The 27,445-nt window shown below is 41.9% G+C and overlaps 1 protein-coding gene across 3 annotated transcripts in view; it reads right to left on the reverse strand.

The window, feature by feature from the left end:
• NBEA (neurobeachin) overlaps positions 1–27,445 on the reverse strand; it is an 817,568-nt gene that overhangs the window by 451,365 nt on the left and 338,758 nt on the right. For all 3 annotated transcript variants that reach the window (XM_054015304.1, XM_054015305.1, XM_054015303.1), the window contains exon 31: positions 15,934–16,372. In XM_054015304.1, coding sequence (XP_053871279.1) covers positions 15,934–16,372 — 439 coding nt within the window. The remainder of the gene's footprint in view (positions 1–15,933; positions 16,373–27,445) is intronic.

The following is a 27,445-nucleotide window of genomic DNA, read 5'->3' on the forward strand; positions in this document are numbered from 1 at the left end:
GTCTACTTTTAATGTCTCTCTCTTCATTTTATAGAGAGACTATTTCTGTGGCCCCTGATTCATAACAGAACTAGAAAGTGAGGAACAAATCTGAAACAGAAGGGATTTTTAAATGCAAGAAAAAGAAAAAAAAAAGATGCTTATCATTTTCATTATACCCACATGCTTTTTTTCCTGAACACATGCACTTCATTTTTCAACTAAAATAGGCATAATATTGTAGTACTGAAATAAAAGAACAAAAGAATGTAGCTATTTAGGGTAATATGTCAGCTTCCTGGCTACAGTTCTGCACTTCAGAAAGTGCTTTTAGTAAGAATTTCTCAGTAAACCTGACAAGACTCTTTCAGAAAAGAAGTGTGTTTTAAGAAGAAAGTGTAGCTAGATCTTTGATTCTCATTTATTAAATAAATGAGGTCCAAGGTAAACTTATAGATCAATATTTCGCCTCCCCTTGCAAAAAAAAAATACTTTAATATATTGCACCTCAGAATTTGTTTTTATTCGGGACAGCCCAACTTTCTGGTTGGGGAGTACACCCGTCTGGTCTGCTGACAAAAAAGGAGATGGATTTTTAATCAAACTACAAAGAGTCCTTTGAGACTATTGGGTTGGCGTGTTTTTTAAAAGGCCTGCTTCCAATGGTTTGACTTAGAGGTTGAGTAGGATACAGAAGAGAATAGAGCTTTAGGAAACTCCATGTATACTAGGTCTAAGTACAGAGAGTCAAATAAAATTAGAATGGATGTTTGTTTACTGTCTACGTCCAACAGACGTCATTAAATAGTGTGCCCTGTGCTGTCTCTGTGCCTTATTTAAACCTAAAACTCATTGGGGAATGCTGACAGGTGTCAGGTGCACTTGGAGATAGTGATTTGCTAACTTCTCAGTCATCTTGCTTAGAAACAGAAGATTAGACACTGGGTAGTACTGGAGAGCTAGGTTGCATCAAGAGTTGGTTTCATTAGTACCAAGCTTGAGTAAATGTGGGTGACAGACCACTCTCTTTCAATGACACTGACCATAGGGTCAACGAACCTGATATTAGTATCAACTTGTTAGCAGCATCCCAGGGGCTCTTAGCTATCCTTTAATAGCCAGGGCCATTATGTGTCAGAGTCGTCAGTGGAGAATCCGATTTCCTGTGCTGTACTGTGCCATGTTCTGAGAAAGGGTGCTGCATGCCATTTGAATGTGATTGTTGAAAGCTGGAGACTAGAGTAGCCATCTCAGACATGCATGATTATTTCTGTAAAAATAGGCCAAGATAGTTCCACAGAGAAGGCATAGAAATTTAAAGTATTGGTTGTGCCTTTCCCTCTCCATATCTGTAAGTATTTTCTGCTCTTGGTGTTGAGTATCTATCCTTCATGTTTTTTCTGTGAATCTCTATAATCTGTGGGACAGAGTGGGAAGGGAGTGTTTCTACCTAGCATGCCTTTAGATCTGTGTAACTTAACTTCTTGGCATAGTAGGATTTTGCATTAGAAGTTTTAAGAAGGTAGGTGGGAACACACACTCTATGGTGGGCAATCAAAATTGGGCCTTTTGCTTGCTAAGAAGTGGGAAAGAGCTCAGATATCAGCTAAGAGGAAATGATTGTCTGATCAGGATGAGGATGCAATGCTCTGCACATCAATTGATGCCTTCTTTGAAAGCAAGAGAAAAGACAGTCATGTGGTTAACAGACTCACTGGCAGCTAAGGAGATCTAGGTTCCCTTCCTCTGTAAATAGATTTCCTACCTGGACTTTGAGCTATCTCTCTGTGCCCCAGTTCACCATTTGTAAACATGGAATACTGCCCTAACTCACAGGGATGTCGTGAGGGTAGATCCACAAAAGCCTGGAAAATGCTCTAATACTATGGTGATGAAGGCATAGAAGTACTAGAAGCGTAAGTCTTAGTTAATAAGTGGCCAATGTGTCCCTCACTAAATGTTGGCCATCTGGGGCACTGGTCACTTTTCAAAGGTAGAAGAATGCGTGTTCTTCAGTCTCTATGGCTTTGAATTCAGTCCAAATTTCAACCAGACAGAGGCAGCGATGGCGTTCTAAGATCAGATGCCATTTCTTGTGTCTTCAAGGCTCTCTGTTTTTGATTATTTTGTTTTCAAAGTGGGTCAGGAGCTCTAGATTTCACACAAGACTGGGGTCTTACCACAGGTCTCAGGACCATTCAGCCTCTCCCTCTGCTAAACAACAGTCTTCACCACTCCCACCCAACAGTATCTATTGCAGAACAGGAGTCCCAGGCATGGTTACAGCTCCCTGTCTCCTCCTCATCTATGGAAGAGAAGAAGCGTTTGCTGATGCTAAGCTCTCACATAGCAGCATCCATGAGTAATGCTCTGGTTGTCTATGAAAATGTCCCATGCTGGCTTCCCATAAAATACTGAGACACATTTAAGGTCTCGGTCCTAAGTACTCAATGCCCTGGGCTTAGCCTACCTGAAAGATAATCTAAAGGTCTGGATCATGGACTGTGTCCAATAACTCCACTCCTCCTTAATGGAACTTCCTACTGTAAGGATAAATCTGTGCAAGAGTCTGAACTTTCTTGGCATGTGGTCTGAGACTGTGGGAGAAACTCCCATAGGAATTAAGGACCATTACAAACCTCAACATCTGCTCCTGCAGTTATGCAACTTTGCCTTGTCTAACAAACACTAAGCTGTGTGTACATTTAAACAAAGACACAAACACCCTCCAACCAAAATCCTACCACAATAATACAACAACGTATACACAATTTTCCCACTGGAGAGAGGACGAGGGAAGGAACAAACCACATGGTAGATCAGAGGTGGGCAAACTATGGCCCGCAGGACCCTCCTGCTCGGCCCCTGAGGCTAGCCCCCGGCCCCTCCCCTGCTGTTCCTCCTCAGCTCACTGTGCTGCCAGCGCAATGCTCTGGGTGGCGGGCTGCGAGCTCCTGGGGCAGCGCAGCTGCAGGGCCCGGCCTGACCCGGTGCTTTGTGCTGCGCGGTAGTGTGGCTGCCTCCAGACACCCGGTGCCGCTGTAGCACCACCAGTGCTCCAGGCAGCGCGGTAAGGGGGCAGGAAGCAGGGGCGTTGGATAGAGGGCAGGGGAGTTTGGGGTGGTGGTCAGGGGACGGGGGTGTGGATAGGGGTCAGGGCGGTCAGAGGGCAGGGAACAAGGGCGTTGAATGGGGATAGGGATCTCGGGGAGCAGTCAGGAAGGAGGAGGCATTGGATGGGGCAGCGGGGGGCAGTCAGGGGCAGGGGTTCTGGGGGCGGTCAGAGGACAGGGAGAAGGGGTGGTTGGATAGGGTGGGGTCCCGGGGGGAGGCAGTCAGGAATGAGAGGAGGGGTTGGATGGGACAGTGGGGGGCAGTCAGGGGTGGGGGTTCCGGGGACAGGGAACAGGAGGGGTTGGATGGGGCAGGAGTCTGGAGGGGGGGAGCACCAGGGGGCAGATAGGGGGAAGAGGCTGGGCCATGCCTGGCTGTTCGAGGAGGCACAGCCTCCCCTAACCAGCCCTCCATACAATTTCTGAAACCCAAAAAGTTTGCCCGCCCCTGCCGTAGATGTTAGTCACATTACTTAATGCATCATTGGAAGGCACTCAAATACTATGGTCATGAGAGACAAAACAAACTGGGCCTCTAACACTGCTGATACACTGCCCTGTTTTATTTTATATAGGTTCTTATACTGCCAGGCCTGGACTGCACAGTGGGCCTTCCTTGCACTCTAAACATGTTGCATGGAAAAGTGCTTGGTGTTGGCCTAACTTTGCTCCCACTGAAGACAATAAGAGTTTTGCAATTAGCTACTATGGGAGTAGAGAGAGGCCAAAAGTGAGCACTTTTCAAAATCACACCCAGAATCTGTTTAGTGATGCAGTGAGAAGAAGAAATATCTTCTGACATGTACCGTAATTTAAATGCTTCATTCTGGTAACCGGATCATATGCTCCACTGTGGTGCTCCCAACTGGGTCTTTCCTCTATATTTTCACCAAAGATCTTGTAAGATCCTGAAGTGTCTGCTGGGCCAGTTGTTCTTTTTATATCTTGCAGCCTGTGGGACTTTTTCAGGACCCTCTAAAACAATTCTGATCCCCAGGAACTTCCAGAGTGTATGACTGGTAAATTTGCTGAGATTTTACAATGGGCAAAACAGGATTTCAGAAAAGATAAAAAGATATGCTAGATCAAAAGATTGCTGAAGCTTAGGAAAGGAAAGAACAGTCCAGAATGGAAACATAGGAATTGCCATTCTGGGTCAGAAATGAGGTCCACCTAGGCCAGTTATGGCTCCAGGGCAAGCCGTTCCTTTGACCCACACTCAGTCGCTCATTAAGCATCCTTTCATTTTACAGGCCTATATCTGTACTACACTTAGAATCTTGTGACTGACCCCACTTTTAGACTGCATACCCCGGTCACAGGACCCGATGCCCTCAGAAGGTCCAACTGGGTTCTGGCACCTGCTATAGACATTTTCAGGACTTGTGACCAGCATGAAAATGCAGTGTCAGAAAACAGTTTGTTCAAAACAAATTATTATTTATTTGTCCATAGGAACATAAATGGAGAGGAAGGGCTAACTCCCTTCACAGGACACATCCCTAGTGGTCTAATATATGTGAACCCAACTTCGTGAGAGATACAGGTTAGATGATCAAAGTCCCTGATATTTCTTGATATGATAAAGTACTTAGCACCTCCTGAATTTCTAAATGAACTTGGCACTAAAGAGGTATCTCAAAGCATCAAGACATGCAGTTCTAGGCATGCTAGCACATTCAAACACAGCCTGATAAAACAGGGTAAAAAGAGCACCATATAAATCATTGCATGCCTATGGAATAAAGCTCGGTAAATTGGAAATACAGGAGTGACAAACTGCAAAGTTTTAGCCACCAAGTGTTCAGACATTTCTTATTCATATATTGTTATGTACTGGTACATATGAAAGACCATAAATGAAGGGTAATCATAAATGGTAATTGTATCAGGTTACAAGGGTGGATGTGCATGGGGTGGAAATGCGATCCAGTAGAAAGTGGTGAAGGTGGGTGGGTGAAGGGTGGGTTGTTTGTTTTTTAAATGAGCTGGAATGAGATTAATATCATGTAAATTAATTTCTCAGGTATACCTCTCTATGAGGTGGTGACAATGCTGAAGAAATAAACAATTAAAAAGGGGGATAAGAAAGTTATGAAACAGGCAGGAAACAAAATAAGTCAGAAAAAAAATAAGCTAATATTTTCAGTGGAAAAAATAATAGTCCACAGGGCCCTGGGCTGGAACCCGGAGTAGAGGGCGGGCCCGGGTTCCCCCCAAAGCTCCCAATTGACCTGGACTGTGGGTTCTTCCAGAGGGGAAGGTCTCTGGGCTGTTCCCCAACCCACATGGTGAATCTCTGAGGCAAGAAAATCCACCAATTAGTGCAGGACCCACCAAGATAGAGGAGGAACTTTGTCACAACAGGTTCCCATCTTTCATTGATTTCAGTGGGAGTTGGGCAATTAGATGCTTTTGAAAATCCTACTAGGCACCTACCTGCATCTTTAGGCACCTAATTTTTAAAAACAATGTTTTCTAAAATCTGGCCGATAGGCCTTTCCAATACTGAGTGTAACAATGCCTAAATACTTATAAAATCTGGGGCATCAGTACTTAGAAATGTACTTGTGATATTTACAAATCTGTGGTATGTGTGCAAGCTGCATACTGCTATCCTACCCAAAAAGATATGATTTGGCATTCAAACCAACTGAATGATGTTGAATAGCAGCAAAAATGTCAGACTTCTTTCTCATTTGTTCCAGGACTTCAAGATATGATAGGAATTTCTGCATAAATATAGATGCAGAAATGCTTCTTATTAAAATGACTGTGTGACGTTGTGCAGTCTATATGGTTTTATAAAAATATAAGTGAATATAATGTAACTGGGATATGCTTCATGCAAAAGGTCTCTTGTAAGGTATCATTACAAAGCTCAATCTACTGAGTGTGATCATCCTATTTGTAGAAATGTACCACTCTTGTATCTAAAACTAGAAGTATAAAACATAACTCTGAGGGCCTATTGTAATTCTGTAAAGGGTGGGCCATTAAGGATAGTTTGGAATCTTGATGACTCCCATTGTCTGCAGATGGCTGTATTTACCTGTGAGTCTTCCTGTATATGTGTGTGCTGGCAAGTGAGTAATGAAGTCTTGCAGTGACATGTGATCATGTCACCTGAACTGGAATCCATCTTTAACCTGATGCTTTTCCAGTGAGGGGTGTGTGTGGAAACCCAGAGGGACAAAGGGTTCCCACCTTATGCAAAAGATATATAAAGGGGTGGAAGAGAACAGAGAGGAAGAGGAGCCATCATGAAGCTATCACCTGAGCTGCAACAAGAGCTGTACCAGGGGAAAGAATTGTGCCCAGGCCTGGAAGGTGTCCAGTCTGAGAAAAAACTTACTGAAGCATCTCTGAGGGTGAGATTATCTGTATTCAGTTTGATTAGGCATAGATTTTATTTTATTTTGCTTGGTGACTTACTTTGTTCTGTCTGTTACTACTTTGAACCACTTAAATCCTACTGTCTGTATTTAATAAAATCACTTTTTATTTAGTAATTTACTCAGAGTATGTATTAATACCTGGGGGAGCAAACAACTGTGCATATCTCTCTGTGTTATAGAGGGCGGACAATTTGAGTTTGCTCTGCATAAGCTTTATGCAGGGTAAAACTGATTTATCTGGGTTTAGACCCCATTGGGAGTTGGGCATCTGAGTGCTAAAGACAGGCACTCAGCTGTTTTCTGGTAAACCTGCAGCTTTGGGACAAGTGATTCAGACCCTGGATCTGTGTTAGAACCAGACAGGAGTGGCTGGCTCAGCAAGACAGGGTGCTGGAGTCCTGAGCTGGTAGGGAAAAGAGGAGCAGGGGTAGTCTTGGCACATCGGGTGGTAGCTCCCAAGGGGGTTTCTGTGATCCAACCCATCACAGACTGTCCAAAGTGTGGAGTGTTTATAGCACTCATTACACAATTTAAAAAGAAATTCATAAGGCACAAAAGCACGATGACTCGAAACTTCAGTAATTTCAGTTTAGGAACTTTCTAGCAGGAAGACATAAGAATGGCCATACTGGGTCAGACCAAAGGTCCATCAAATCCAGTATCCTGTCCTCTGACAGTGGCCAATGGCAGGTGCCCCAAAGGGAATGAACAGACAAGTTGTCATCAAGTGCTCCATGCCCTGTCACCCAATCCCAGTTTCTGGCAAACAGGCTAGGGACACCATTCCTGCCCATCCTGGCTAATAGTCATTGATGGAGCTATCTTTCATGAATCTATCTAGCTCCCTTTTCAATGCCGTTGTAGTAGTGGTCTTCACAACACCCTCTGGCAAGGAGTTCCAGAGGTTGACAATGCGTTGTGTGAAAAAAATACTTCCTTGTGTTTGTTTTAAACCTGCTACCTATTAATTTCATTTGGTGGCCCCTTGTTCTTGTATTATGAGAAGGAGTAAATAACACTTCCTTATTTACTTTCTCTATACCACTCATGATTTTATAGACCTCTATCTTATCCCCCCCAGTCAACTCTTTTCCAAGCAGAAAAGTCCCAGTCTTATTAATCTCTCCTCATACGAAAGCCGTTCCATACCCCTAATCATTTTTGTTGCCCTTTTCTGAACCTTTTCCAATTCCAATATATCTTTTTTGAGATGGGTCAACCACATCGGCACGTGGTATTCAAGGTGTGGGCGTACCATGGATTTATATATTTTTTCTTATTATCTATCCCTTTCTTGATGATTCCCAACATTCTGTTTGCTTCTTTGACTGCTGCTGAACATTGAATGGATGATTTCAGAGAACTATCCACAATGACACCAAGATCTCTTTCTTGAGTGGTAACAGCTAATTTAGACCCCATCATTGTATATGTACAGTTAGGATTATGTTTTCCAATGTGCATTACTTTGTATTTATCAACATTAAATTTCATCTGCCATTGTTGCCCAGTCACCCAGTTTTGTGAGATCCTTTTGTAGCTCTTTGCAGTCTGCCTGGGACTTAACTATCTTGAGTAGTTTTGTAGTATCTGCAAATTTTGCCACCTCACTGTTTACCCCTTTTTCCAGATCATTTATGAATATGTTAAATAGGACTGGGCCCAGTATAGATCCCTGGGGGACACCACTATTTACACCTCTGCATTCTAAAAACTGACCATTTATTCCTACCCTTTGTTTCCTATCTTTTAACCAGTTACCAATCCATTAGAGAACCTTCCCTCTTACCCCATGGCTGTTTATTTTGCTTAAAAGCCTTTGGAAGATGGACCTTGTCAAAGGCTTTCTGAAAATCTAAATACACTATCCACTGGATCTCCTTTGTCCGCATGCTTATTGACTCCCTCAAAGAATTCTAGTAGATTGGTGAGACATGATTTCCTTTTACAAAAACCATGTTGACTATTTCCCAACAAAGTATGTTTATCTATGTGTCTGACAATTTTGTTCTTTACGATAGTTTCAACCAATTTGCCCGGTATTGAAGTGAGGCTTACTGGCCTGTAGTTGCCAGGGTCACCTCTGGACCCCTTTGTAAAAAAATTGGTGTCACATTAGCTATCCTCCAGTCATTTGGTACAGAAGTTGATTTAAATGATAGGTTAGAGATGATAGATAGTAGTCCTGCCATTTCACATTAGAGTTCCTTCAGAACTCTTGGGTGAATACCATCAGGTCCTGGAGACTTATTACTGTTTAGTTTATCAATCTGTTCCAAAACCTCCTCTCCTCAATTTGGGACAGTTCCTCAAATCTGTCACCCAAAATGAATGGCTGAGGTTTGTGAATCTCCCTCACATCCTCAACAGTGAAGACAGATGCAAAGAATTCATTTAGTTTCTCCACAATGGCCTTATCTTTGAGTGCTCCTTTAGCATCTCGATCGTCCAGTGGCCCCACTGGTTGTTTAGCAGGCTTTCTGCTTCTGATGTATTTAAAAAAATGTTTGCTATTACTTTTGGAGTCTTTGGCTAGCTGTTCCTCAAATTCTTTTTTGGTCTTTCTAATTTCATTTGCCAGAGTTTATGTTCTTTTTTATTTTCCTCATTAGGATTTATCTTTTTAAAGGAGGCCTTTTTGCCTCTCTGCTTCTTTTACTTTGTTGTTTTAGCACCGTGGCTCTTTTTTGGTTCTCATACTATGTTTTTTTAAATTGGGGTATACATTTAAGTTGACCCTCTATTATGGTGTCTTTAAAAAGTTTCCACGCAGCTTGCAGGGATTTTACTTTTGGTGCTGTACTTTTTAAATTTCTTTTTCACTAACCTCCTCATCTTTGTGTAGTTCCCCTTTCTGAAATTAAATGCCACAGTGTTGGCCCACTGTGGAGTTTTCCTTGCCACAGGGATGTTAAATTTAATTATATTATGGTCACTATTACCAAGTGGTCCAGCTATATTCATCTCTTGGACCTGATCCTGTGCTCTTCTTAGGACTAAATCAAGAACTCTCCTCTTGTGGGTTCCACCTCTAGCTGCTCCAAGAAGCAGTCATTTAAGGTGTTAAGAAACTTTATCTCAGCATCCCTTCCTGAGATGATATGTACCCAATCAATATGTGGATAGTTGAAATCCCCCATTATTATTATTATTATTTATTATTATTGAGTTTTTTATTTTAATAGCCTCTCATCTCCCTGAGCATTTCAGAGTCACTAACACCATCCTGGTCAGGTAGTCTGTAATATAGCCTACTGCTATATTCTTATTATTAAGACTAGTAATGTATCAAACAAACTGCAGAATATGATCACCATATAGAATCACTCAAACAGTTTCACAATGCCCAGTGTCCTGGACTGATTATTTCTGGTGTGACAAACCACATATAGAAAATATATTCTGATACTAGTAATAATTAGAACTGCGTTTTATGGTTTTTTTGCCCTCAAAATGATGAGAATGGAAGAAGGAATTACTGGCACATTATGTTCCATTACAGTTATAAGTCTAGGACAGATAACCCTCAGTGCTTGCTTTTAAACATGTCACCCTGGATGTTATTTTCAAGGAGTTCAGTTTGATGTTAAAAGACATGTCATAACTTTAAGAATCCAGGCTCCAGTGTCCCAGAAATCTGTTTATATAGCTCATAATGTAATTACAGCTACCTTAACACAGATGAGGCAGAAGGCAGCAATATATTGAAAACTAATTGAAAAATGCAGTTGTCCAGAAGCACTTGCAGGGAAGAGGTCTCTGAAAAGCTACGCAAAGCTTCAGAGTTTGAAGTGAAATTTTTGATGTTGTCACTCTCAATCTATTGAATGGCTGACAGACAATCAAACCCGTCTGGCTGGCTGGCAGCTCATTTTGCTGGCAGGTGGCAAACAATTAGACACACCAATTTGTGCCTCTTGATGACATTAAAGCATGAAACTAAGTTGTATGCAGGGCCTAGTGATTTGTGTGAAAGCATTTCAAAAATAATACTCTTTGCCGTGGCAACTCATTTCAGACTGCCACCTCCCATTATAGCTTTGAGCAGTGAAGATGACAGGCTTGAGTTACGTGCAGCGCAAGGCCGCTTCTGTTCAATCCGTCATCAGCGCCCCTCGAGACCTCAATCCCCTCCTTTCATCAATATCACCTCATCATTTACATTCGATAGTACTTGACCTGCTGCATACATTAACTACACAGAAGTCCCATTTGATAAAATGTGCTGGAACATGTTTTGTGCTTTTACATTTCATTTATAGTTATACACGTTCTAAGAAATAATGCACTGCAACACATATATAGGTTACTCTGAGCAATACCATTGCCAATCTTGTTATTAAAAAAGAAATATTCAGTGTTATAAATTTGTATTGGATAATAAAAGTGAACACTGCTTTGAATTTATTTACATGAGTTTTGGTAAATTTTCATTTGAACCCAATATATATAAGAGGTTGCAATTTAAAAAAAAATTGCTTTAAAAGCACACAGCTCTTCAAAAAATAGTTTAATTATTTTACCATTATTCCAATGGTTTCTTTTATAAGAATCACCATAACCCCCAATGTAAGAAATATATATCTTGTAGCACCTGGTAATGTACGTAAACTTTCAAAGAAAATACCATTTAAAATATCAATTGTCTCCAATTTCTTAAATAAACTAAAACAAAAATACCTACAAATCTATTATAGATTTTCCACCACAAATAATTATTTTAATACTTTCCTTCTAGACAAAAAAGGTTTTTAGGTATAGCCCGGAAACACCAGGACAGAGAACAACTAGCCTGCAACTTACTTCAGTCTTTCAAAGATAATAGAGGAAGGATAGGAGGAAAAAATTCACAAAGCATTACAACCTAAAATACAGACGTATTGTTCTTAAGTGGCTCTCTTAATGCATTTCTATGCCAATCTCTTACATATACCTTTAAATCTACTATCAGGTATTTCTCAGCACATGGGTTGTAACCCCCAAAACAGGTTTCAGGAAAGTCAAGGTGACCCTCTCTTTTTCTCCATTTTATAGTCTTCCATTTATTTTTTTAGAAGGAAAAAAAAAAAAATGTCCCCATGGCCTATGTCTCCTTACAGCTAGGAAAATAACATTGAAAACATAAACTAAGTACAAACTGATGCCATGATAGCTGCCTGAACCTGCGGGTAGCCCACATTAATACTTTTGGATATGACTGTTCCATTCATCTCTGCCTAGGCCCTGTGGCCTCTGATACTACAGCCATGACATTTGGCATTTTTTCCAAATTGTCATGGAATTCAGTATTTTTCTATTCTGTCATATATAACATTCTGGTTTGTCTCCCTGCCCTGCTAGGGCCTCCCTGCAGTGGTCTTTTGGTCTCCTAATTGGAAGTTAATTAGATTACAATACATGTTCCCTACACTGTTCCATGGAACCAGGGTGTCTTTTTTCCTCTCTTCTAGCTTTCCTCTATAGCTGATTTAGATCAAAGCATGCACCAGAATGCTTGTCAGGAACCACAGTACTTCAAAGGAGCCACTGCAGCAGATGACAAGGGAACCTGAGCATGCATAAAAGCATGGAGCACTGGAGCTATTGGGAACCAAGAATCCATCTTTACAAAAGAAAACCTTTAGATTCGTCTAGTAAAAGTTTATGGATTTACAAAATCAGAAGATAATTTTAATAGCAATACCATATACACAAAAACCCTCTGAGCATTTCCCAGTAACACCAAGTGTAATAGCCAAAGCTGCCCAGCCTCACATAACTGGGGAAAACACTGAATGCTCCGTGTCTCAGATGGGGGAAATCTGCTGCTGCCAGTCAAATTAAAGCTGTTCACTTTTTCCAGTGACTAATTTATAATAGCTTAGGGTTACCATTCGTCCGGATTTACCCGGACATGTCCTCCTTTTTGTTCTAAAAATAGCGTCCGGGGGGAATTTGTAAAACACTCAAAATGTCCGGGATTCCCCCCCTCCCCCGGCAGAGCAGAGCGAGCAGCTGGGAGGGCTGCAGGAAAGTCCCGGGCTGGACTCTGGAGCAGCTGTAGAGGAGCCGGATCCGCCCTGCATTCTGAGCCGGCAGCTCTCCCCTGCAGCCCGGTCCAGCAGCACTGTGCAGGGCCAGGGACCGGGTTTTGTTGTGCTGGGGAGCGCAGCCATGTGTCCGGCTCGGCTTGCACAGAGCCCAACACCCTGTTCTGAGCAGCAGGGTAAGGGGGCCAGGGAGGTTCTGGAGGGGGCAGTCAAGAAACGGGGGGGGGGGGCTTTTTGGGGGGAGTGGAGAAAGTTTTGGGCAGTCAGGGTACAGGTAGGGGGTAGGGTCCTGGGGGGCAGTTGGGGGGGGTCTTAGGAGGGGGCAGTTAGGGGACAAGGAACAGGGAGTCTTAGGTAGGGGGTGGGGTTCTGGAGGGCAGTTAGGAGCAGGGGTCCCAGGAGGGGGCAGTCAGGGGACAAGGAGTGGGGGGGGTGGGGAGCTGGGAGTTCTGGGGGGGGGGCTGTCAGGGGGCAGGAGTGGGGAGAGGGATCGGAGCAGTCAGGGGACAGGGAGCAGAGGGGTTTAGATGGGTTGGGAGTTCTCGGGGGGGCTGTCAGGGGGCAGGAGTGCGGAGAGGGATCGGAGCAGTCAGGGGACAGGGAGCAGAGGGGTTTAGATGGGTTGGGAGTTCTGGGGGGGGGCTGTCAGGGGGTGGGGAGTGGTTGGATGGGGCGTGGGAGTCCCAGGGGTCTGTCTGGGGGTGGGGGTGTGGATAAGGGTTGGGGCAGTCAGGGGACAAGAGGCAGGGAGGCTTAGATAGGGAGTGGAGTCCTGGGGGGCAGTTAGGGGCAGGGGTCCCAGGAGGGGGCAGTCAGGGGACAAGGAACGGGGGGAGGGTTGGAGGTTGGAGGGGCAGGGGCGGGGCTAGGGCGGGGCTCCTCCTGTCCTCTTTTTTGCTTGCTGAAATATGGTAACCCTATAATAGCTACAGGCACTGCTGTTTAGCCAAGTAAGGACAACTAGTACTACTTAGTACAAGTGAATGAAGATACAGGTGTCTCTTCTTTTTAAACTTTTAATATCTGTCTGGTATGAGTGGGAAGGAATCAAAACACAACCACTTCCTGTTTTGCTGTCCACTGACAGGATATGCTACATTCCTTGCTGAATACAGCTCAGCTGTTACAAAATACTTTACTGATCAGCACTGGCCTTCTCTGAATTATTCTTTTTAGAGGTGGAATGTGGTATGTGTCAAACTGGGATTTGTCAACATGTATCAGGAGCACAGTCTTGTTACAACCACCCTGCCCTTCCCATATTAGTAAGTGGGAGGGAGCCCTCAGCTAAGGCGTGCCCCAGACATCCCGGATGAGGGTAAGGGGGAGGGTGTTGGTATAGAAAAGATTGAGAACCACTGATCTACACTTGGACTAAATCCTGAGATAACAATCTGCTTTGACTAGCAGGCAGTGCATTCAAAGATTGGGACTCAGTCTTTTCAGTCACTCTCTTTCACTGAGCTCTCTTGCTGATTAAGGGAGTAAACTGTGCCACACATAAACCTAGTGCAGCACATGCTGTCAAGTTATAGCAATGCCACCCTGCACAGTAAGGGGTAGAGTCAATGGTCTGCCCATTTCCCCATTCCATTACATCCCAACTCCCCCACATTCACTGAGCGATGCAGGTAGCCAGTGCAGGGGCACCTCCTCCCACACCTGTGCCACTCCATTAGCCAACAAAATACTTAATGTCTATACAACATTAATAAAGTTATTAAAAAGCTGACAATTGCATATAACCTTAGGCCCTGAATCTGTATTGAAAACCATTAATGTAGATGCACAAGTTTGCCTGGAGTCTCACAGAAATTAATAGGACTCTGTGCGGGTGAAGATTCTGATGAAGACTTAGAGCCCACATGTAGTGCTACAATCAAAAAAGGAAAATTAATATGTTAAAGTTCGAGTATTTACTATTTCTTAGGCAACTATCATGTAATTTGTAAATAGTGTACATGCTGTACGGATAAATGTAAAAGAAGACAGCTTTGAATATATTTGGGAATATGATGGTTGCTCACACAGAAAAAACCTCAAAGGTTTTTCATCTATTTTTCCCCCTTGAAACCAACCCAAATTACCATATGTAAGTTGATGAATGGGGAAAAAAAAAAAAAAAAAAGCTTCTTCCTAATAAAGTAGGCAATAAGTAGACTCTGTCCCTGAAATGATCAAAACAACAACTTTTTTTGGAAAGACCACATTCCCTTTTTGATATTCAGTCCCAGTCCATTGTCTGCCTCTCTTTTCCAACAGGTACAATCTCATTGTTTATTAATTAGTCCACTGAGGCAGCTTCCAACAATTCTGTCTTATCAGCTTCACTATACTTGTGTAATGAAAAGTGCTTCCTAACATCATATAGTAATTTTTTATCCTGCAATATTCATTTATCCTTTTTCTCCTTACTATTTACATTAACCTGGACCTATTGACTGGATTTTGTTTCTATTAACATTTTATGGACAATAATTTAATCCTCTATTATGAGAATTTTTGTGTATTTCATACATCTGTAGCAGTTTTCCTCTATCATATTTTAAACCTGAAATACTTATTTTTGAAGTACCCTCTGAATTTTTTTTCAGGATGTGGTTATACGAATCGTAAGTAATATATTTCTAAAGCACTATTTTACAGTTTTGCCACACATCAAAGCTCGTGCTGGATTGTTTAATAATTTGTTTAACTGATTCTTCTCTTGCATAGCTTAAGGATGAACACACGATACAAGTAACTCCTTTTTTGCAGGATGTTGTCAATTGCATCTCTCAACACAACTCCTATATTAAGGCTTATGCAGCTGGTGTGGTTGCCTCAAATTAAGCTACTTTAACCAGTAGTGTGAGCATTTTCAGTCAACCATGAGAAATAAAAAAATATGGCTCACAATGTAAAATGTGTTCCCTTAAAACATAAAAAAAATTGGGCTTAAAACTTTAAAAATGAAATACAGGAGTCAGTCTCAATCTTGTTCTTATGGAAGTATGCACACAATCTGGCATGACTGATTTCACTACTGGAAGAGGACTGGTATGACAAACATTTGGAAGCATTTTGTTGGGACTTCACACAGCCAGTCTCTTGTATATAAATAGAGACTTTTTCCCATTCAAAATATGGTTTTAAAAGAGAAAAAAAGTTTTATTACAATAACAGTTCTTTAAAACAGGCTTGTTCTTCCAGCACCAATTACAGTTTTATTTGGTGCTTAGAGAGAAAAACAATGTGAATAACTTTTGCAGATACTGTATGGTCTGGTTTTAGTAATGCCATGAAGAAGTAAAGCAACTGTATTTTCTTAATACTATCTAATCTGAATTCACACTGGACTATCAACATGTTAACAAATAAATACTCCAAATCTCAGCATTGCAACAATATAAAATAATTAACTCAGCCATATACCTGTCAAAGGAGTGAAACTGCATGGGAAGAATTGACTGAGCTTCCCTCTTCAACGCAGGATCTGGGTAAGGGATAGGATCAGGACCACACTCTGCAATTTCAATAGGGGCTGCCACAAGGCTTTTTAGTATCTCCTTGACATTCATGCCTTTGCTTTGGCTGATGCTGGATATTGAAGGTGCAGGCTTCAAGATTTCACTGGGACTTTCTGTTAAGCTTTCCTGAGATTTCTTTACCTCAGAAGACAAAGTAGACAATAATTCACTCATAGCATCAGGGCCTGTGCTTGTCTCTAAGTCTGTCCCATTTAAGATGCTGGGCATCTGCTCCTCTCCAATACCAGAATCTGTATGAGGAATGGAGCTTTCCAGCTGAATATCTTCAACTGGTGTTGGTGTTTCTTTTTCCTTGATATTCTCTGGAAATACAGCAGGAGTCTCTGTAGTGAAAAAGGGTTATAAACAATATTTAAAGCTTAGTCTGGAGATGTATAACAAATATATCACTGAGGCTTTATAGGATAGAAACTATCAAGTCTTAGAAAGCATATAAATCTTAGCAAATTAACAACAGAGAACCTAACCCTGCAGTGCACACAAAACTTTCATTGGTTTCTGTGGCCATTTTCTGCACATGAAGGGCTGCATAATGGAGCCCAGAGTTGTGCTACATAATCTCAGTGACATTTTAAAAAATACAACCTACTCCTTATAAAGTTATTAAATGGCAGAACATTGCATGCTAGAACATAGCTTGACATGTTAATTGTGGTAGTCTAAACTCACTGCTCAGCTACAAATCAGATGTCAAAACATTAATTTACATACATTACCAGTAAGGACACTGGAAATATGTGCAAAAAAGTTGTGCTATTTCATAGCTTTAAAATCTCTTCAAGTGCTTAATATATCTACTGCTTTCAGGACAATTTAAACTTCCATTTAAAAGAAAATTAAGTGTCTAGCCTTTCTGGTATCCTAGATAACATACATATGTGAACCAATGCTGTGAATCCTTCTTGAGTTTGTAAACAAGACAGACAAATAATAGCTCAAAACTCCGGTAGGGTTTTTTGGCACATCTTGAGAGAATAATGAACACAACTTTCAGATCCTAGGTTGATTCAAATCCCAAATATCAACAGAAACTGAGGGCATGAAGTGAAATCAGTGAAATTTTGAAAAATGTCCAGGGCCCCTATTAATAACGTCTTGCAAATGTCTCTTTTATCAACCATTTACAATGAAACACACAAACAACAACTTCACTATAAAAGCATAGCAATCTGATGCTCCCATTGGAATCCGGCTAGAGCTGTGAAGACCTGCCTCAGATGGTCAATATTTCGGATTACGCTTCAGGGAAACACATATTGTGGTTATCTTTTCAATGCCAGAAAGCCTGAACTCAAACTGAATATTTGTTTATTTATGATATCAATTTATTTTTATTAAGGACACTTGAGATAAAAACCCTGAAAGTAAAATTTGAATAGTCTATATATAAATTATGGCCTCTTATGTTCTTGTTATTTGTATTTGCCTTTGTGATTCTGAGAAAATGGTAAATCTGGTTACTTTGGAAGATAATGTCCTGCAGTATATATAAATAAAATTCTGCTTTATTAAGGGTTCTAAATAAAACGTTTTTCTAACAACGTAACTATCAGAAATTGTATGGTAACAGTTTAGGACTTGAAATTGTAATAGACAAGGGGACTATAATGTCAAAATATTATAAAAGTATATTAGGTACAAATATATTGTATCTTTATTTACACACACACACACACACACACACACACACATACATACATATATATATATAAAAACATACATGTACATACACCTCTATCCCGACATAACGTGACCTGATATAACACGGATTCGGATATAACGCTGTAAAGCAGCGCTCCGGGGGTGGGCGGGGCTACATGCTCCGGTGGATCAAAGCAAGTTCGATATAACATGGTTTCACCTTTAACGTGGTAAGATTTTTTGGCTCCCGAGGACAGCATTATATCAGGGTAAAGGTGTATATGTATTTACATTGTATATGTGAACTTTATAGAATATATTTATATATTATACATACATGCCTTTGAACTAATTTCAATTTATATACAATTGTATACCAACAATGTTATACACCATATACTGGCAGATGACCTCTTGAGGTCTCTTCCAACCCTAATATCTATGAGTCTATGAACTGCAAACCCTAGAGAAAACCCAAGGAAAATGATTTGTTACTAGGAACACAGTTTTCTTCTTCTAAATGTTGCATGCTCTCCCCATTACACATATATACTTTCACAAATAGAATGACGTGTCTTTTCCAAAGTGGATACCAACCCCACTTTTTAAATCAGGAGGCAGAAACTGGATTTATGTACTGCAAAGCTGACAGCACTGTGAAAAGATATATCCCCATTACACTCATATTGTCTACTAGTCCACAGAATATTTATCATCATAGATATCTAGCATGATAGAGTTTAAAAAAAAGTAATCAGATCAGTGACATGATCTTAATGGATTTTTGGAGACTAAGTTTCCCAATACAAAAATAAGAAAGATAATTCTGAACTGGAGGGAACAAGGGGCTGTGACATGCAGTCCAAGAACACTGTTGCTCTGCTTAAGCTGAAGCTGCTTTATTGGTTTCCTATGAATATCCTGCTCCTTGGGAAGATGAGTGGGTCAAATTGACACAATCTAGAGCGGAGACTTACAGTAAATATTCATATTGACTAAATTCTGCAGAGAAAGAGACAGTGACTATATACAGTATCATGCTAAAAGATGGCCCATAGTTTGAATTTTTATCTGGTTTACAATAAAAATCCATAATCTACATGTATAAGTGTAGGGAATTTAGTATTATGATATATTGCTTCCTGTATAAAGGAATTTCTCTGAAATTGCGAAATATCATACACACAGGTTTCAGCAACCACCACTGGGGTTATTTTAAACAAAGCAAAAAATACCTCTTTATTCTCTCACTAAGCAAAAGTCAAGCCCAAATGCCAGTGCACTTTCTGAGGTTCAAACTGAAGGGTGAATTATACTTTAATCTGGCTTTCCAGTAGCAAAGTATTTCTACTCAGATACATATAATTTTGATATGCAGCCATTACAACATACTTAACTAAATCACAAAACTGGGAAATGTTAAGATTCTAACTTAAAATTACTTATTCATCCATCTAAAATTTAAGACTGAAATATACCATATTTCCCAAAATATCTGCAAACAAAAGAGAGCATTAAAAAGTTAACTTGCTCTATTGTCCCCATTTATTACAGACCTTTGGTAACATTACAGCTGTAAGATTAAATTTGATTTATTTATGAATACAGTCTAGACCTGAATATTAAACTATAATAATTATGGATTGTTATTTACAATAATTTAGATATAAGAAAAAAGCTTTCAATAAAACCACTGTACACACAAGTATATTAAAAGGTATTGTACGTCCAGTGAGATCAAACTTTTATCCTCATTCCTTTATCGCCATTCCACAGTATCGATTCTATAAGAAACTGATTGCATTAAACCAACTGAACAGTGTCTTTTATTTATTATTATGAACAGTAATTTCTGCATAAGACTTACATTTTATAATATTTCTTATTGTGTGCATTAAAACTATTTTCCAAAATATCACAGACCCAATAAGTAATATACTTTAAATGCTCCAAAGTTGCTTTTTATTTGTGGCCACTCTGCGCACTGCCTATGCCTGCAGGCACTGCCTATGCCTGCAGGCACCGCCCCCGCAGCTCCCTTTGGCCATGGTTCCTGGCCAATGGGAGCTGCAGAGCTGGAGTGCAGGGCCAGGTGGGGGGCAGCACACAGAGTTGCCTGTCGCACCTCTGCCTAAGAGTAGCCGGGACAGGTCGCCACTTGCGAGGAGCCTCCCGAGGTGAGCAATGCCTTGGATCCAACACCCTGCACCGCCTCCCATGCCCCAATCCGCTGCCCCAAGCCCCCTCCCACACCCAAACTCCCTCCCTCTTAATTAACCAGCATTTTTCACTTAGCTGCACCCCCCATTCTCCCAACATGCCAGATAAAACAGCTTTTACTGTATTTAAGTGCCAGATATGCTAAACATTCGTATGGCCTTTCATGTTTCAACTACCATTGCAGAGGACATGCTTCCACACTGATGACACTCATTAAAAAAATCATGTGTTAATGAAATTTGTGAATGAACTCCTTGGGGGAGAATTGTACGTCTCCTACTCTGTTACCTGCATTCTGCCATATTTCATGTTATAGCAGTATGAGATGATGACCCAGCACATGTTGTTCGTTTCAAGAACACTGTCACTGAAGATTTTAAAAAATGCAAAGAAGGTACCAATGTGAGATTTTAAAGATAGCTACAGCATTCAAATCTGAGAGGAACAAGGTGTGGAGCATACTTTCAGAAGTCTTAAAAGAGCAACACTCCGATGAGGAAACTACAGAACCCAAACCACCAACCCCTCCCTCCCCCCCGCAACTAACCTTCTGCTGGTGGCATCTGACTTAGATAATGAAAATCAACATGCATTGGTCCACGCTGCTTTCGATCATTGTCGAGCAGAACCAGTCATCAGCACTGATGCAGGGGTCAGCAAAGTGTCCATACACGGACACAAGTGTCCACGGTAAAATTTTGAGGTCTGTGGGGGGGCACTCATGGGCAGCTCCCTGCAAGCGGCTCCCCATCCCTGCTGTTGCTGGTGGAGGTGCAGCCAGGCAGCTCTGCATACTGCCTCCATCCCCACTCCCTCAACAAGTGCTGAATCTGCAGCTCCCAGCTCATTGGCCGGGAACCGCAGTCAGTGGGAGCTGCAGGGGCAGCGCTGGCTGCGCACTCTGCATAGGAGCCGGAGGAGGGACATGCTACTGCTTTCTGGAGCTGCTTGAGGTAAGCGCTGCATGGAGCCTGCACACACACACACACACACACGCACGCACCGTGCCCCACCTCCCCTGCCCCAGCCCCGATCCCCCTCCGACACCCCAAACCTCTTGGACCCAGCCCAACCCCAGAGCCCGCACCCCCAGCTGGAGTCTGCACCTCCCCCCGCCCCAGCCCAGAGCCCCCTCCTGCACCATGAACCCCCCATTTCTGGCCCCACCCCAGAACCCACACCCCCAGCCTAGAGCCTGTTCCTCCTCTCTCACCTCAATCCCCTGCCTCAGCCCGGAGCCCCCTCCTGCCCCTGCCAATGTCCATCACTAAGTCCGGTAATTTTGTCAAGTGTCAGTCTCACAACATGGTGGTGCTAACCCCTGCATGGATGTGTGTACTCTGGAAAGGTGGCTGAAGGATGAAAGGATATATGGCACATAAATATCTTGAAAAACCAGCTACAACAATGCCATGTGAACCCCTGTTCTCACAGTCATGTGACGTAAACAAGAAATGGGCACCATTATCTTCCATAAATGTAAACAAACTTGTTTGAGCAACTGGCTGAACAAGAAGTAGGACTGAGTAGACTTATAGGCTCTAAAGTTTGACATTGTTTTATATTTTAGTACAGCTACTTTTTGTACAGAATTCCACATTTGTAAGCTCAGCTTTCATAATAAAGAAATTGCAATACAGTACTTGTAATGGAGAAATTGAAAAATACTATTTATTTTGGTTTTTACAGTGCAAATATTTGTAATAAAAATAAATATAAAGTGAGCACTGTACACTTTATATTCTGTGTTGTAACTGAAATAAATATATTTGAAAATATAGAAAATATATATCCAAAATATTTAAATAAATGGTATTCTGTCATTGTTTAACAGCACAATTAATTGCACAATTAATCACAATTTTTTTCATCACAATTAATTTTTTTTATTGCTTGACAGCCCTATTAGAAAGTTTTTAAGATGAATTACAATTTATACACAGGACCAAAGAAACCAATTGTTTTAGCTACAGCACTGCATGTCAAAGCTTTATTACATTCCCATTGATTTTCTTTCAGAATACTTTTGTCTTCTATGGACTGCAGGATTGGAACAAAGAGTATATCTTTTCACACAATGCAGTCAAATTATATTTATCCAAACCTCTTAAATTTATAGAGTGGGTGCTCTTAGAACAGAAGAATCTTGAGTACTTAACCCACCTTAGCTAAATGAGAACTTAAACAAGAACAGCAGCAAAAATTTAACTGATTACATCTGTCTATTGTTATAACATTCTGACAGCCGGCTTGTAAATTTTCAACAACCCTCATCAGTTTTCTGTAGCATTAGGCCATGTCAGTAGACAAAGCAGGAACATTACTAGACCTAGTGATCTTAACCCTGTCAGAAGTCAGCAGTTGGATACCAGATGCCTCTTTCTTACTGTTTTTCATTGTAACTAATGAGTTCATCTACTACATTATGGAAAAAATATGGGCTTAAGTTAAGTAAATGACATGATGTCTATATGGTGACCTCATCTGTCACATTCCTTCCCTAAAATATCTTGTTTTACTGTGATTTATGAAGTGCATTTCCATTTTTTTGCCTATTAAGTTATCTAAATAGTTCTTACACTATTTTTAAAGTGTCTAAATAGTAGGAAACAAATATATAGGCTTCCTATTATCACAGACACAAAAATTATATTCATGTAGGTAAATATATAAGGTTTTGCTATTCCAACAAATTGACATTAAAAAGACAGTCTGCTTTTATCTTTACCCCAAGCTTCCCAATTCTAAGTAATTAATCAAGGGGTCGGCAACCTCTGGCACGCGGCTCGCCAGGGTAAGCATCCTGGCGGGCCGGGCCAGTTTGTTTACCTGCCGCGTCGGCAGGTTCGGCCGATCGCAGATCCCACTGGCCGCGGTTTGCAGCTCCAGACCAATGGGGGAGGCGGGAAGCCGCGGCCAGCACATCCCTTGGCCCGCGCCGCTTCCCGCAGCCCCCATTGGCCTAGGATGGCAAACCGCAGCCAGTGGGAACCGTGATCAGCCGAACCTGCCAACACGGCAGGTAAACAAACTGGCCCGGCCCGCCAGGGTGCTTACCCTGGCAAGCCGCATGCCAGAGGTTGCTGACCCCTGAATTAATTATTTGTGTATATTATGGGAACTCATTTTGGATTTCTTTGCCACATTTATTCTGCATCTTTATTACATACAAAATAAAGTTGAAAGTTTGCAAAAGTCAAATATCTGAAAGCAACAATTTTCAACTGCTTATAGTATGGCGAAATCAAAATCACTGTTCATGAAGCTAGCAAATGGAGATATCCCATCTCCTAGAACTGGAAGGGACCTTGAAAGGTCATTGAGTCCAGCCCCCTGCCTTCACTAGCAGGACCAAGTACTGATTTTGCCCCAGATCCCCAAGTGGCCCCCTCAAGGATTGAACTCACAACCCTGGGTTTAGCAGGCCAATGCTCAAACCACTGAGCTATCCCTCCCCCCCTAATGCAACTTCCTGATCCATGGGCGGCAGGTATCATAGGCTGGGGGAGGCTGTGCCTCCCCAAACAGCCAGGCGTGGCCCCACTGATTCTCCACCCCCAGGCTCCCTCTGTTGCTGGGCGGTGATTCTGGCTCGGGCTGGGGCCACGCCACCCGCCCTTCCAGTGGGCTGGAGGCGCTAGCCTGGGACAGGGACTGGCAGCTGCGATAGGGGGGCTCTCTGGGATCCAGCGGGCGGCAGGCGCAGAAGGGGCAGGGCCTTGGGTGGAAGGCTAGCCTCCCCCAGCCAGCGGTTCACGCGCCACCCATGCCCCAATCCCACAACTATCCTAACACCATATGTCAAAGTCCTGTTGCAAACCATGGAGATGCCAGAAAAAAAGTGTCTCAACTTTTTTTTTTTTTTTTAAATAATGCAAAGTGTTAGGCAACCTTAACAGGAGAGTTGTTTCCTCTCTACCATAATTAAAAGCAACACCGTGACATTTTTTCTATTAGCCCTTCTATCCCCACATAGAGAGCACCGTCAATGAATGGTTCCTGGCCTGCTGGTCACAAGGAAAGAATTCCAAACACATCCCTTTCCATTGTCAAGTACCAGGTACTTTTCTGTACCTGTGGAAGAAGCAAGACCACCACACAATAACCACATCTACCTACTTGGTTCTTAACCTACAAAGGACACAAGTAAATGACTCAAAATTACAGGAAACGTGTACAAAGGGGTTATGATAACAACAAGTGGAGTTGTGACAGAAACATGCAAAGCAAGTGAACACAACAGTAACAGAAAATGACAATGGAACAAATGTCTAACAGAGAGCTTTTATCCAACGTGACGAACTACTCCAACTCCACTCTTATTCATCTCTCAGTTCCCGGTACTGGAAACTTCATTTTGTATCATAGGCAGAAGTTACAATGGGGAGTGGTGAGAAATCCTTGCTGTCTGGCCCTGGTCTTAGCCTGAGCAAGTTGCTGCACCAGCTGATTAGTCTGCACTGATCCTGTCACTGGCAGCTAGGCTTCCCATGTGAGTTTAGTATGACTGTTTGCACGTGCACTACTTATTAGACATGATCACTCTTTAGCTCCATTTATTGAGACACTGCTCGTTCGCCCTCTCACTTTGGCTACGGGCACTGCTATGAGACTCATTTTGCTTTTTACTCTAATTAGATCTCATTTGCCGCTGGGCCTATTTAAAGAATTTTTTTTCTTTGCTAACTGAAGGACAGTAGGGAAAGGAAAGAGGAAAGGAAGAGCCCACTTGATTTACTTGACTACTTTTATATGGGGGAGAGTTAGCTCAGTGGTTTGAGCACTGGCCTGCTTAAATCCAGGGTTGTGAGTTCAATACTTTAGGGGGCCATTTAGGGAACTGGGGTAAAAATCTGTCTGGGGATTGGTCCTGCTTTGAGAGGGGGTTGGACTAGATGACCTCCTGAGGTCCCTTCCAACCCTGATATTCTATGCTTTCTTCTGCCTCCTCTACAGGCTGAGCGTTTGGTTTTTCATAATCCTTTCTAGACTCACGCAGACAGGAAAGGAGGCCCCATCTATCCTGAGCTAAGACCCGTATTAACCAAGCCATTTCTGCGTAACACAGCTCCTAGCCCAGTGTAAATGAGGTCCTCAGTTTATGTAATCAAAAAACCTAAAACTTGTCTCTTCTCTGCAGTGCAGCATTTCAAACAAATATACATGAGTTGCAAACCATAAAGGTAGTGTTCAAGGGAACTTTCCTGTCTTTACCAAATATTCACTAAATATTTTAAAGCATCTGCTGTCATGGCACTTGGAACACTGGACAATCAATTAAATCATCATAAAAAGAACATAAAGTTTAAGAAACAATATAAAAACCAATGTGGTTATTAATACAGATAATGGGGGTATTTTCCATTTATTAACAGCTACTGGAAAAAATGTTTTTTTACTATCTCATTTCCTCCCTCAGCGTGCCATACCCCGCATTCTCTGCAGTAGTGCTGCCAAGCCTTTTCCACCAACAGCATCTGCTAAGACATCTATACACCAGTTGTGAGCACCTACTCCTGGTTGCCAAAATAAACAGCAAAAGGTTTCAAAATTCTTCAAGGCCTATAGGTCAATGGAGAAGTAACAATAACTGCAAGACATAGGAAAACTGAATACACAAGGGAATACTATATTTGAGTTGTAGAAATTCCAGCAAATAGAGGGAAAAAAAGAGTATTGAAAGATGTTTTGTTTGTATTAAAAACCTACATGAATACATGTTAAGGACAAATGATAGTGTACATTTATTGTGAACTCTATTTCCCTTGCTTTTGTAGGTTTATATAGTAGCTGATGTGCAAATTCAAAAAAATACTTGTATGATGGGAAATAATTTTGCAGATTAATTAGGGAATTTTTGGGGGAAGTAAGATGAGGGAAATAGAGAGGAATCCAGGGAATGTTTCTCAGTTATTTGGACAATGACATTGTCTCCACAGACCTTTGGTGTAGGAGGCTAGTTGTAACAATGACCTCCTTGAAGAGCTGGGAAACCTTGCAAGTTAAACAGTTTTTGAAGAACAGCCTTCATGCAATGTTGAGATAACAGAGATTTGAGACCATGTGAACCAATCTCCACATGATAAGTCTAGAGATTTGAGATGAAGTATGTTGTGGATCTACTACTGAAGCTAGCACTTCTCTGGTTGAGTGAGCCATGAGACATTTGGTACAGGGACAGCAATTTTGTAGCTTCACTGGATGCATAAGTATTATCCACTTAGACAGTCTTTGGACCAAGATGACTTGAGTCACAGATATTTCTGTGAAGATAAGTAGTCTGCTGAACTTTCAACGATATTTAGTTCTGTCTAAGAAAAAGCGAATACTTCAAACATTCACAGTGTGTAGTTTCATTCCACCAGTCTGCTAACAGGGCTTTGGGGAAAAAACAAACAGTGATATGGACTGAGGTGAAAATCTGATTCCTTTTTTGGCCAAAAATTGGGGTTGAGATTTATGTACCACTTGTCTTTGTGGCATATTGTATAAGGTGGTTAGCCGATGGTATCTGCAACTCCAAGACACTCATGGGTGAGGTAGTGTCCATTAAGTGGTACAAAGAACAAGAACACCTGGGTTCAAAAGACCTTTCCATGATTTTATTCAACATCAAATTCTAGTCCCAATGTATTGGCTACCAGATGGGAGGTAACAAAAGTTTGTTAAGCTCTTTATATTTTCCCTTCTCAGGATGACAGACACTATGGTTCTCTTTCACAAGGACATAGTAGGCAAAAATATCAGCTAAGTAAATCTTTAGAGAAGCCAGGGATAACTTTGGTTACACCAGAGACAGAGGAAACCTATGATAATTAGATCTGGACACAGGGCCGCCCAGAGGATTCAGGAGGCCTGGGGCAAAGCGGGAGAGCGGACCTAAAAAAAAGGCACCACCCACTGTGGCGCTTGTACATACCGGGCGGCGCTCCGAGGCAGCGGTGGCGGGTCCTTCAGTCGCTCTGCGTCTTCAGCAGCACTGAAGGCCCCCCCCCGCCGCTGAAATGCCGCCAAAGACCTGGAGCAACTGAAGGGCCCCCCCGGCGGGTGAGTAAAAATTAAAAAGGCGCCTCTAGCCAGAAAGGCTTTCTCGGCCAAGGCTCAAGGGGCCCCTGTGGGGCCCAGGGCAAATTGCCCCACTTGTCCTCCCTCCCCCTCTGGGGGGCCCTGTCTGGACAGGAAACTATCTGGAGAAAACTTTTCAGACCAATTCTATTTAGTAGCATAACACATCCTAGCACATGGCTTTCTGGACTCTATCAAGACTGCCTGGATCTCCTCAGGTAATCATAAAATGTCTTGTCCTAGAAACCCAGCAGCCATACTGTCAGGTTAAGGAACCTGAGATCTGGATATTTTTCTACTGACAGAAGATCTTGACACGAGAGAGACTGAATGGATGATCTTTGGACAGAAACCAGCAACTCTGAAAATCATGCCAGCTTGACTAAAAATCATTCTGAGTCTGTCCTGCTAAACATTTCCTAAGTATTCGGGGAGGAAAGGAAACAGAGGGGGGAAAAAAGCATAAAGGA

Source organism: Malaclemys terrapin, chromosome 1 (genome assembly GCF_027887155.1).
Source record: "Malaclemys terrapin pileata isolate rMalTer1 chromosome 1, rMalTer1.hap1, whole genome shotgun sequence".
In the NCBI taxonomy this organism is placed as follows: Eukaryota; Metazoa; Chordata; order Testudines; family Emydidae; genus Malaclemys; species Malaclemys terrapin.